General features: G+C 40.3%; 1 protein-coding gene across 4 annotated transcripts in view; it reads left to right on the top strand.

Moving 5' to 3' along the window:
- Positions 1–803: 803 nt before the first annotated feature.
- Positions 804–11,379, top strand: part of LOC132163270 (molybdopterin biosynthesis protein CNX1-like) — a 42,591-nt gene continuing 32,015 nt past the window's right edge. Inside the window, exons 1-4 of one of the 4 annotated variants that reach the window (XM_059573491.1) lie at positions 2,298–2,341; positions 2,519–2,964; positions 3,078–3,249; positions 3,356–3,482. In XM_059573491.1, coding sequence (XP_059429474.1) covers positions 2,879–2,964; positions 3,078–3,249; positions 3,356–3,482 — 385 coding nt within the window. In that variant the 5' untranslated portion in view covers positions 2,298–2,341; positions 2,519–2,878. Of the gene's footprint in view, positions 966–1,013; positions 1,051–1,324; positions 2,342–2,518; positions 2,965–3,077; positions 3,250–3,355; positions 3,483–11,379 lie in introns of those variants that run through there. The other 3 variants (XM_059573492.1, XM_059573493.1, XM_059573490.1) reach the window with 3 other exon arrangements.

Below are 11,379 nucleotides of genomic sequence, written 5' to 3'. Positions count from 1 at the left end.
GTTAACAAAAATTAACGGTAGAGAGTTTTTTAGTACTTTCGAGAGATCCAGGGACTAAATTTCCGAAAAAAAAATACTCAGGGAGTTTTTAATAAAAACGCGTTTACCTAAGAATTTTATATATAATTTCCCATAAAAAAATATGGGTTTTAGCTAAATTCTAACTAAATATTGATTGAGCCAAATCTGAGAACTCTTACATGCATGCAGAAATATAACTAGGACTAAGAATATTAGGTCTCATGTCTAATAGCACCTACACTTTTAATAAGAGACTAAACAAAGTTTTTATTAGCCTAAAAATTTAAAGAACTAATATTCGAACCAACTTTATTGACAGTGTCATATGCTTTACCACTTTTCTCTAGGTTCATATATAAATAGAATCTGTGATTTGACATAGGGAAGTGGATGCCACAAGAAGTAGATAGAGAAGCATCTGTCCTTCTTAAAGAGGCATCTCTTCGAAAGGAAGATGCTCCTCACCAAGGTTCCGATAGAGAGCAAAGAAACACAGTGATCTATTTTGCCCTTTCATGGCTGGTACTCTGTCTAAGTAGAGTTTCAGTAATGGAGGTAATGCACTCACTAACCACCATTCCCCAATAAGTTTTGAAATCCTAATCTCTTCCAATATTTACAACATTTTAGCCCCAGTTTCAAAGGGAATCTTCAAAGGCAAATAAGGGTGTGTTTAACGTTGCGATTTTATAAACAAAAAAATATGATTCTTTGGAATTACGTTTTAAATTTTTTTTTGGCAAATTATATGCTAGAAATGGAGAGGCTCCTATTGGGACCACAGTCGCACATCATACGCACGTGCTGATGCGCCGCAGCTCTTGTTCTTAGCCCCACCACCAGCAGCAGCAGCCAGCAGCAGGCTTTGACCCTGAAACACAAAACCCAGACAGACAAAGAAAAAGCTAAGAAACATTCATCCTCAATATCATCGATATATAGAGGTAAGCTTAATTCATTTAACGCAAAAACTACACCAGTTTTTTTCGTGTTGTGGGGATTTCACCTCTTCTGCTAGTAACTTTTCCTGTAAGCAAATTCTTATTCCTTTTTGTACCCAATATGTGTCTGGCAATTTGTTTTTCCACAAACAATTTTATAGTACAAACAGTAGAAACACACCAATTCGAAAGGTATTCTCATGTTCTGCAGCTCTTGTTTACGAATTTCAGAGATGATAAAGAGGATGAACAACGCAAATTTTTTTTTTTTTGAATTGACAATGCACTTTAAGTGCACAGTAATCAGCAAAATAAAAAGGGTATTTTTATTATTTATTCTACTCGTCTCAATCTCTCTCTATTGCCTAAGCCCAAAGGTCATTCTCCTCTCTCTCTCTCTCCATAACGCCATTGAAGAGGGCGTTTACAGAAGTCCTAAATGGTGACGTGGGAGGTGAGTAGATCCCATTCTTGTGGTCGTCGGGGAAAGAGGCGGACTTGACAGCGGTGTCGATGACTTGCGTCCAGGGATCAGGATGGAGCGGGAGCAATAGCGTCGATGAGGTCGGGTGAGATTGGAGAGAGCAAACCCAGCGAGTTCTTATGAGTTATTGGGGGCGAGATCATGTTGTTTTAGGTGAGATTGGGCATGGGAATTCGTTGCTTCGTAGGCAAAGCTGTGTCGAGGATGGCAATGGCATTACTTGCCCACGGGGATCGAGTGTCGTGGTGTTTGGTAGTGGGAAATTTTGATGCGAGGCTCCGGGACCCTTTTTGTTCTTTGGAGGTTCTTGAGCATCATCGGCGGTGATGTGGGTTTGTTTACGAATGGTGGTGGATTCGGGGATCGGCGGTGATTTTGCGGTGGTCATGGGGCATGGTGTGGTGGGGGTAGTTGGTCTGAGCCTGAAAATGTTCTTCTTTCTGTCCATGCAAACGAATTTTGTGTGTTTTGTTTTCAAAAATTGTTTTTCTTTCAAGTCTCCAAATATGGTTTTCAGTAAAAATCAGCGTAAACAACCATCCATCATCACCATTTTCACCTCACTTTCACCACATGGTCCAATATTCCCATTCAGGCCCAACGTCAAACACCTTACCCGTGTTATAAAAACCCATCTCCTCCAGAATCATCGAAACACCGCAAAGCTCACCACCACTGCCACCACCGCCATCTTCAAATCAGCCCCACGGTCAGCCACTACAACATCTTCATCATCTACTGCCACCGCTTCAAATACCCAATCCCATCACAACCACTTCACTCCACCTTCCTCAGTCACCAAACACCATCTCTCCATCTTCGTTCCACACCGCAAACAATCTCCGCACGAACCCAGCGCCACCACCTTATTTGCAAGACCGCCTAAAGTTTTGAGGTAACTCTCTTGAAGTCTCTGAACCATTTTTCTTGTTTGCATCGAGCCCCTTCCGAGCCATGATCACCACCAAATGGGCATGGCAATGTCAACACCCCCCCCTCCCCCCACAAGGGCTTGTTATTTTATTTTTTTCTTCTACCTCTTTTGCAAGTGTCTTCCTTTTTGTCTTTGAAGGCTATCTCTGCCCGTGTCCGCCTCATACTTGCTTGGTGTTGGAGGCGTCTTCGTCAGTCAATGGTGAAGAGATCTGTAACTCCGATACCTCCATTGTGCACCCTTATCCAAAAATAATTTCAGCTTCTGAACAAAATCAATGCTCTGGCATATTGTTTTTACGTTTGTTGACCGAGGGTGGCGTTTGGTTCGTCTGATTGAGTAGCTATTTCGATAGTTCATCATTGAGTATCGATGAGAATGTGATCCCCGCGGTTTTTCAGGAGAATCTGTATGCCCATATGCCTGACAACACTTCAGGAAATCTGAGAATGTCCACAATTCAAATGCATGTAGAAGTATTCAAATTCTGTAGAAAATATGATAAGGATAACAATTGTTTCCTTTGTAGAAGGCTTGGGTAGTGTCCTTGCAAACTTCACCCCTCATAATCTGGTCTCTCAATGGTAAAAAAAACTCAGTCGGAGTGAACCCCAATACTTCACCAAAAAAAGAAAATAAAAAAAAAGAACCTGCTATAAAAGTCTCTCTAACTGTCATACATTCACAATGTTATCAGTGGAAGAACCAAACCGATGATGATTTCAGCAGACAAGGCTCTTCAAACAGTGCTAAGTGTGGCTCAGCGTCTGCATTCTGTTACTGTTCCGCTACACGACGCTTTTGGCAAGGTCTTGGCTGAGGATGTTCGTGCTCCTGACCCTTTGCCCCCTTACCCAGCTTCTGTCAAGGTAATTAGCTGTTTTTTGAAAGATTAAAGAGCAATTGGATGCCAAATTGACCGTTGCAGACTTTAATTTTAGGGACAATGATGGAACTGATCATTTTTTTCGACAGGATGGTTATGCTATAATTGCTTCGGATGGACCAGGTGAATATCCAGTTATTGCTGAAGCAAGAGCTGGGAATGATGGAGTTGGAGTGACTGTGACCAGTGGAACTGTTGCATATGTAACGACTGGAGGTTGGCTGCTTTGCTTATTTTGAATTTGTTTTGAGTGATTTTGAAATTGCTATTAACTTTGTTTGTCTATTTGTTTTTCCAGTTTTCTAAAGCAACTATTAGTTAGGTATATTATTGTTTAGGGTCTGTTTAGGCATAATGGAATAGGATTGGTTCGTTATCAATTTAATGCGAAATCTGATGATTGTCAACATAGAAGTTGCAAGTTGGAGCAATTTCTACAAAGTATTGTTCGGGATCATATGTATTTATCCATTTATTATAAGCTGAGAAGATCAACTACAGAAACTTATGCACTGTTATCACAAATTTAAACAATTTAAATGCTACAAACCAATCAATAATTAACCCAATGCGTTAATATATCAAATGCAATGGAAATTAATGATATTTAGCTTAGACACCATTATACACCAATTAAATTATGAGATTAATTGCTCAACATTTAACTCCTATATAATAGATAATGATTAATTGTCGCAATATAATATACAATTATGGATATATTGTAACACTCCGGTTTTAGATTGGGAAGATGAGTAGCCTATTTAGAGTGAATGGTTTATATGACACTTATTGGTGCTAAGTTATACATTGCTTACTTCTTGGTGAAATTGAGGTTTATTAGTGATTTTAGGGAAATTTCAATTTGACTAGTTATTTTGGGGTGATAACGTAGATGAGGCTAGCACTTTTTATGGGTAGCTACAAATAGTATCAAAGTCACCTAGTAACGCTATGTGGTACTGGAGCACTGCAAAACGTGGCACTCACAAGGACTTCAGGGGTTTAAGGAGGGAGATTATAACACTCCGGTTCCAAATTGAGAAGATGAATAGCCCACTTAGAGTGGATGGTTTCTAAAGACACTCATGGATGCTTAAGTTCCACGCTGACCCTTTGGCATCTTTGAACTCATATTTCACATATAATAGTGTATAAGAATTAATCTTAATATGTGGTTCTGGGAACTAGAATATGTCCTAGAGATATCTAGACTTTACAGAGAATGGACAGTGGACTTTAACCACACTGATTTGTATTGACTCTCAAGTTCTCTCAATATTTTGCAATGAAGATCATGTGTCGCTTTTTCCTCTGAAGAACAGTCTTTTATTCTCTCTTTAAAAGCTCTCTAGTGCTCTCTAATTTGATGGAAGTGTCTGTGGTCGTGAGGAAAAAGATGTATTCACCTTTTTGAAAAATCTTAAAAATCTTACATTAACTTTCTGAAATGTGCTGCACTGTTCAAATGGGATACTTGGCATTCAGATGGCTCTAGCTATAATACAATTTTTGTTGTCTCATTCAAGCGACTTTCTAATGAATTTCGAATAAAATAAATTTGAGATCTGTTTGGTTCGAACAGAACTTTGAATGCGCTTGAAATGAAGTAATCTGTCTGATCATTTTAACATTTCATTCAAATGAGTTATCAAAAGTGTTTTGAACAATACTCTTTGTTTCTCATCCCGAGTGCACTGTTCAAATAAAACCAATATAGTTCAAACTTTGGTGAATAGTTTTGGAAAAAATAAAACATTTTAATTTGAAAATTTAAACAGTTCAGTCAAAAGTCAACTAGTTTATTTAAAATTTAGAAACGATACACCAAAGATGAGGAAAGTCTAGTTGTTGATTTGTTAAAAGTGATATGCCAAAATATGAGGAAAGTCAGCTAGCTGATTCCAAAATGGTAATAGTCAAGATTATCTCACGAGAATTCAACCCTAATTAATATGTGATCCAGTCTGAATTCCTAAGGGAGAAGTTCCTAATATCTAAGTAATTTATCATCCTAAAGATTTATGAGATCAATTTGTGATGGTCAAAGTAATGTCTTTAATGATTGAACGACACGACTCACATGACATAGGCTTAGACATGATTTAACATGTTTTTTTGTTTACAAAATTTGCCAATATACCTTTGAATGTAACATACGTTTTTGTTTTCCCTTTTTTTTTTTTTTTGAAAATTGCATATAATATTCTCATCACAATTTGGAAGATGGCTGCCAATATTTATAATGTCTCTGTTTGAGATTAAATATTACACAAGTTACTATGAGCCCATCTGGTTTCATAGGAGCTTTCATGTGACACCCTATAAAGTTAGCCCACGGGTGGGTTGATTGCCTACATTGAGTGAGTAGATTATACAGGCATTCATGAGTGTTAAGTCCTACATTGGTTATTTATTAGGTGAGACTGGGTTTTATAAGTGATTTTAGGGAGTTGCAATTGTAAGTGATAGTGTAGATGTGACTAGCGCTTTCCTTGAGTTGTTATATTTCAAGTTACCCGTGAATAAACTTTTTCAACAGAGGTGATAAAAATTACATTAGGCGCCAATGAGTTCTGGCTCAAATGTGACATAGGTTCAAGAACTGAACTAACCCAATCCAAATAGACTTAAACATTGACTTAACATGCATTTTTGTCAATGGAATTTGCCAACACAACTTTGAACCTTACCATAATTTATTTATTTTTCATGAAAATTGGCATACCTAAAGTTTTCATTACAATTTAGAAGATGACTGTCATTATTTACAATGGATCCATAAGGAGTGTCAATTGTACTGAATACCTCTCAATTGAGGGTTGCTCGTATTATATAGAGAAATTGTCTAGGTAATTACAGGCTGTATCTTAGTGATTACAGTAATCTAGGGAAACCAATAAGGCAACTAAAATCTATCTATTAATTACAATATACTATTGCTATAATACAAGAACATGCCATAACTAGAAAGACTAATTATGGCTAAATATATATATGGACCGTATCTGATTGACATCCCCCCTCAAATTGATGCTGGTCGATCAAGAAGCATCAATTTGCCCACAAGAAACTGATGACGTTGTCGTGTCATAGCCTTCGTGAAGACGTCAGCTATCTGGAGATCCGTGGAAACATGAGGAAGAGAGATAACACGAGTGTCCAAGGCTTCCCGAATAGAATGACAGTCTACCTCAATATGCTTCGTACGTTCATGGTAAACAGGATTAGCAGCTATTTGAATGGCACTAGTATTATCAGCATGAAGAGGAGTAGAATCAGTTTGAGAAAAACCAAGCTCAGCCAAAAGCCCACGAAGCCAGACAATCTCAGAACAAGCAGCAGACATTGCTCGGTATTCGGATTCAGTAGATGATTTAGAAACACGAGCTTGCTTCTTACTCTTCCAAGAAATCAATGAATCACCAAGAAACATGCACCAACCTGTGACAGACCGTCGAGTGTCAGGACATCCTGCCCAATCCGCATCACTATAAGCAACAAGGCGAAGAGCAGAGCCAGTTGGAAAGAACAACCCACGACCAGAAGAGCCCCGAAGATATCGAATGATACGCCGAACCGCAGCTAAATGAAGATGGCGGGGAGTTTGCATAAACTGGCTAACCTGCTGGACAGCGAAGGAAATATCGGGCCGAGTAATAGTCAAATAATTCAAGCTGCCTACCAACTGTCGGAACACAGTAGGATCAGAAAGAAGCTCACCCTCCTCACTTCGATATTTCACATTAACCTCCATAGGAGTATCCACCGAAGAAGCATCTTGAAGGCCAGCTAGACTAATCAAGTCCTGGGTGTATTTGTTTTGATTCAAGAATATACCAGAAGAATCAGTGTGCACCTCCAACCCCAAAAAATACGTAAGAGGACCAAGGTCTTTCATATGAAAAGAGTCTTGAAGATTCCGCTTGAGATGTGCAATCAAACTAGAGTCGGTTCCTGTAATGACAATATCATCCACATACACAAGTAAAAGAACAAGACCAGTCGGAGTCTTGCAAAGGAACAAAGAAGAATCATATTGGCTTTGGACAAAGGAGAAGCGAAGCAGAGTAGACCTGAATTTTTCAAACCATGCCCGGGGAGCCTGTTTTAAGCCATAGAGAGACCGCTTCAACTTACACACAGCGGCAGATGGAGAAGAAAACAACCCCGGAGGAGGAGTCATGTAAATATCTTCTTTGAGATCACCGTGAAGAAAAGCATTTTTGACATCCATCTGGTGAAGTGGCCAGCCTTGGGAGGCGGCAATAGAAATAATTGTACGCACTGTAGTCATCTTTGCGACCGGAGCAAATGTCTCCTCATAGTCCACCCCATATTCTTGCCTGTTCCCAAGAGCAACTAATCGAGCCTTATACCGATCCAGAGTCCCATCAGAGCGAAGCTTAATTGAGTAAACCCATTTACAACCAATGGCTTTAACATGAGAGGGGCAAGGAACCATGTCCCATGTATGATTGTCCTGGAGAGCCCGAAGTTCCTCATCCATCGCTTTCCGCCAACATTCATATTTAACAGCCTCGGAAAAACATGTAGGGATGGAAATAGAAGATAAAGTGGCATTAAAGGAAGTGTGGGGAAAACCATACCTATCAGGAGGACGTGATACCCTAGCAGATCGTCGAGGACCAGACTCATGAACTGTCTCAGATGGCGGGTCAATCGGAGGAGTTGTCGGAACAGTTTCAGATGAAGGATCAGTCTCGGGAAGGGGCAAAGTTGGTGGACGTCGAGTATACACAATTCCAGGTTTGAACCGCTCAGGCAGAAGAGGCAATTCATCAAAACAAGGTAGAATACTAATCTCAGGCAATGATTCAACATGTGTAGAAAAGAAACATTGATGCTCAAAGAACACAACATTACGAGATATACGAAATTTGTCAGAACAAGGATCATAGCAAACATAACCTTTGTGAGAAACACTATAACCCATAAAGGCACATTTAACAGACTGAGCAGAAAGTTTGTTACGTTCATGAGCAGGTAAATGAACAAAACAAACACATCCAAAAGTATGCAGATTAAGATAGCTAGGATGCTGATGATACAAACGATAATAAGGAGAATCAAAATGCAAGACCTGAGAGGGCAGTCGATTAATTAAGTAAACTGCAGTAGATAATGCCTCGACCCAGAATTTAGAAGGAACATAGGACTCAAGTAATAAAGTGCGAACAACATCCAAGAGATGGCGGTTCTTTCGTTCCGCCACCCCATTTTGCTGAGGAGTATAAGGACAAGAGCGCTGAGAGACAATTCCTTTATGACGTAAGAAATCATGAAACTCGTGGGACATGTATTCTCCACCAGAATCAGACCTCAAAATCTTAATGCCTGTAGAAAATTGATTCTCAATATATGCTACAAAGGTTTGAAAAACAGACAGAACCTCAGATTTGGCCCGAAGAAAATAGACCCAAGGATATCGACTGAAATCATCTATGAATGTGACAAAATATTTATATCGAGCATGAGAAATTACAGGAGAAATGCCCCATACATCACTATGCACAACATCAAAGCATTTTGTAGCATGACTACCATGAGAAGAAAACGAAAGAGTTTTACTCTTACCAAGTTTGCATACAGAACAATCAAATGACAAATTTTGAGAAACTCGTTTTTTATTGCCTAACAAACCAGAATTTAACATATGAGATAGAATAACAGAATTTGGATGACCCAAACGTTTGTGCCATACTTCGTTCGAAGTGTTAACTGTCCTACAAGCTAAAGATAAACAACTAGGAATGGAAAAGTGCAGTGGAAATAGTCTGCCAACTTTAGGCCCCTTCGCGAGTATCTTCTCCGACACCTGATCCTGCACAAGACAACCATCACGAGAGAAATGGACATCACAGTTTTTTTCAACTAACTGGCCAACTGAAATAAGATTATTAGAAAGGCCAGGAGAGACATAAACATCTCTGAATGAAGGATTAATATCTCCTACTTCATTAATAGCTAAATGACTCCCATTAGCTACTTGAATATGAGATGAACCATGATATGGACGAACATTGCAAAGAGTATCAGACGATCTGGTCATATGATTGGATGCTGCAGAATCAATAAGCCAAGACTTAGACGAAATAGTACCATTACCTTGGAGCCCTAAGGCAGAGAAGGCTGACATAATCATCTGCTGGACCATTTCAGGAGTAAGAACAGCTGATCCGGCCGCAGAAGAAGAGGCTGAGGACATCACTGGAGCAGAGAGGTGTTTACTGTAGCCTGATAAGCAGTAGCTTGACGATTCTGAGGCCGAGTGGGACATTCTTTGATAAAGTGGCCCGGTTTCTTACAGTAATTGCAAGATTTCTTTGCACAATTGGCGGCAATATGACCATACTCCTTACAGCTAAAACACTGGACCTTGCGCATATCCTTACCTTTCCCTTTCCCATAGGCTGCATAGGCTACTGGATTTGGATTGGAATCGTGCTGAAACGTAGCCTGTGTGAGAAGACGCTGCTCCTCACGAAGTAATTCTCCAAAACAAACATCCAAAGATGGCGAAGGATCCCGATTCATTAAATTTGAGCGAGTAACCTCAAATTCAGGGCGTAATTTCATCAGGAATTGATCTCTCTTGCTCTGCTCATGAACAGCCTGAACAGCAGTGAGAGATGCAGCAGGTACCTTCGCATAGACCATATCAGAAAATTCTCCCCACAAATTCTGAAAACCAGAAAAATACTCCGGAATGGAGAGATTGCCTTGAGTGTAATTAGCAATCTCATATTCCAGCTGAAAACGGCGTGCGGTATTGTCCTGATGATAAACCTTCAGCAAATACTCCCACATAGTCTTCGCAGTCTTATAGGGCCTCAGATTGAGCACAATAAGAGGATCAACAGACCCTAAGATCCAAGACATCACACGTGCATCCTTAACCTTCCACTTAGCCAAATCCTTAGCTTCCGTAGGAGCTGGATCACTACCGTCAATATGGCCCCACAATTCTTTTCCCGTAACAAATAATTGAAATTGGAATTCCCAAGCAGAATAATTTTTTCCAGTAAAACGAACCCCAAAAGTCTCGCTAGAAGACATAATGAAATCCAAAAAATTAGAAATTAGACAACCTGATAAAGAAGTAACAGGCCCACCAAATCTGTTGGACAGCAAGTCCAAGTCCACTCAAGTCAAACAGCAATCTGCAACCCTGAACAGCAACAAAGCCCAAGCCCAGCAAGCCCAAAGTTACCAGCAACTCAGCAAGTCTAATCCCAGCAATCAGCAAGTCCAAACCCAACAAAGCCCAAGCCCAAAAAACACAATTTCAGCAACTCAAATCAGCAGCACCACAAACGAAAATCCCGATAGCCCAACTCACACGATTTCAGCAACTCAAATCGATAGCCCAACTCGCCGGAAACACCGCGCCAACCGCACCACGCCGACAGCCCAAATCGCCGACAGCCCAACTTCGCCGGAAACACCACGCCGACAGCCCAAATCGCCGACAGCCCACGTCGCCGATAGCCCAACTCGCCGGAAATACCACGCCGACTGCACCACACCTGCACAGCCCACGTCGCCGATAGCCCAACTCGCCAGAAATACCACGCCGACTGCACCACGCCTGCACAGAATCTGCCGACAACCACCACAGATCGCCGGGAATGCTCCAAGGCTGCACAGAACCTGCCGACAACCACCACAGACCTTGCCGACAGCTACCAAGGATCCTCCACAAACCAAGAAACTGCTGAACAGCAGTTTAGAACCCACCAGAATGATCGACAATTTCCTTGAAATTATCGACCGCCACAAAAAACAACGACCCAGTCCCAACCCAAGCTTGACAATTCCTACGGCCCTCAACAGGTAACTGAAAACAACCCTAATTTAGATGATGGCTCTGATACCATGTCAATTGTACTGAATACCTCTCAATTGAGGGTTGCTCGTATTATATAGAGAAATTGTCTAGGTAATTACAGGCTGTATCTCAGTGATTACAGTAATCTAGGGAAACCAATAAGGCAACTAAAATCTATCTATTAATTACAATATACTATTGCTATAATACAAGAACATGCCATAACTAGAAAGACTAATTATGGCTAAATATATATATGGA

The sequence above is a fragment of the Corylus avellana genome, chromosome ca10 (genome assembly GCF_901000735.1).
Source record: "Corylus avellana chromosome ca10, CavTom2PMs-1.0".
NCBI lineage: Eukaryota > Viridiplantae > Streptophyta > Magnoliopsida > Fagales > Betulaceae > Corylus > Corylus avellana.
The sequence above is the reverse complement of the archived record's forward strand: the minus strand, read 5'-3'. Positions and strand labels throughout refer to the sequence as shown.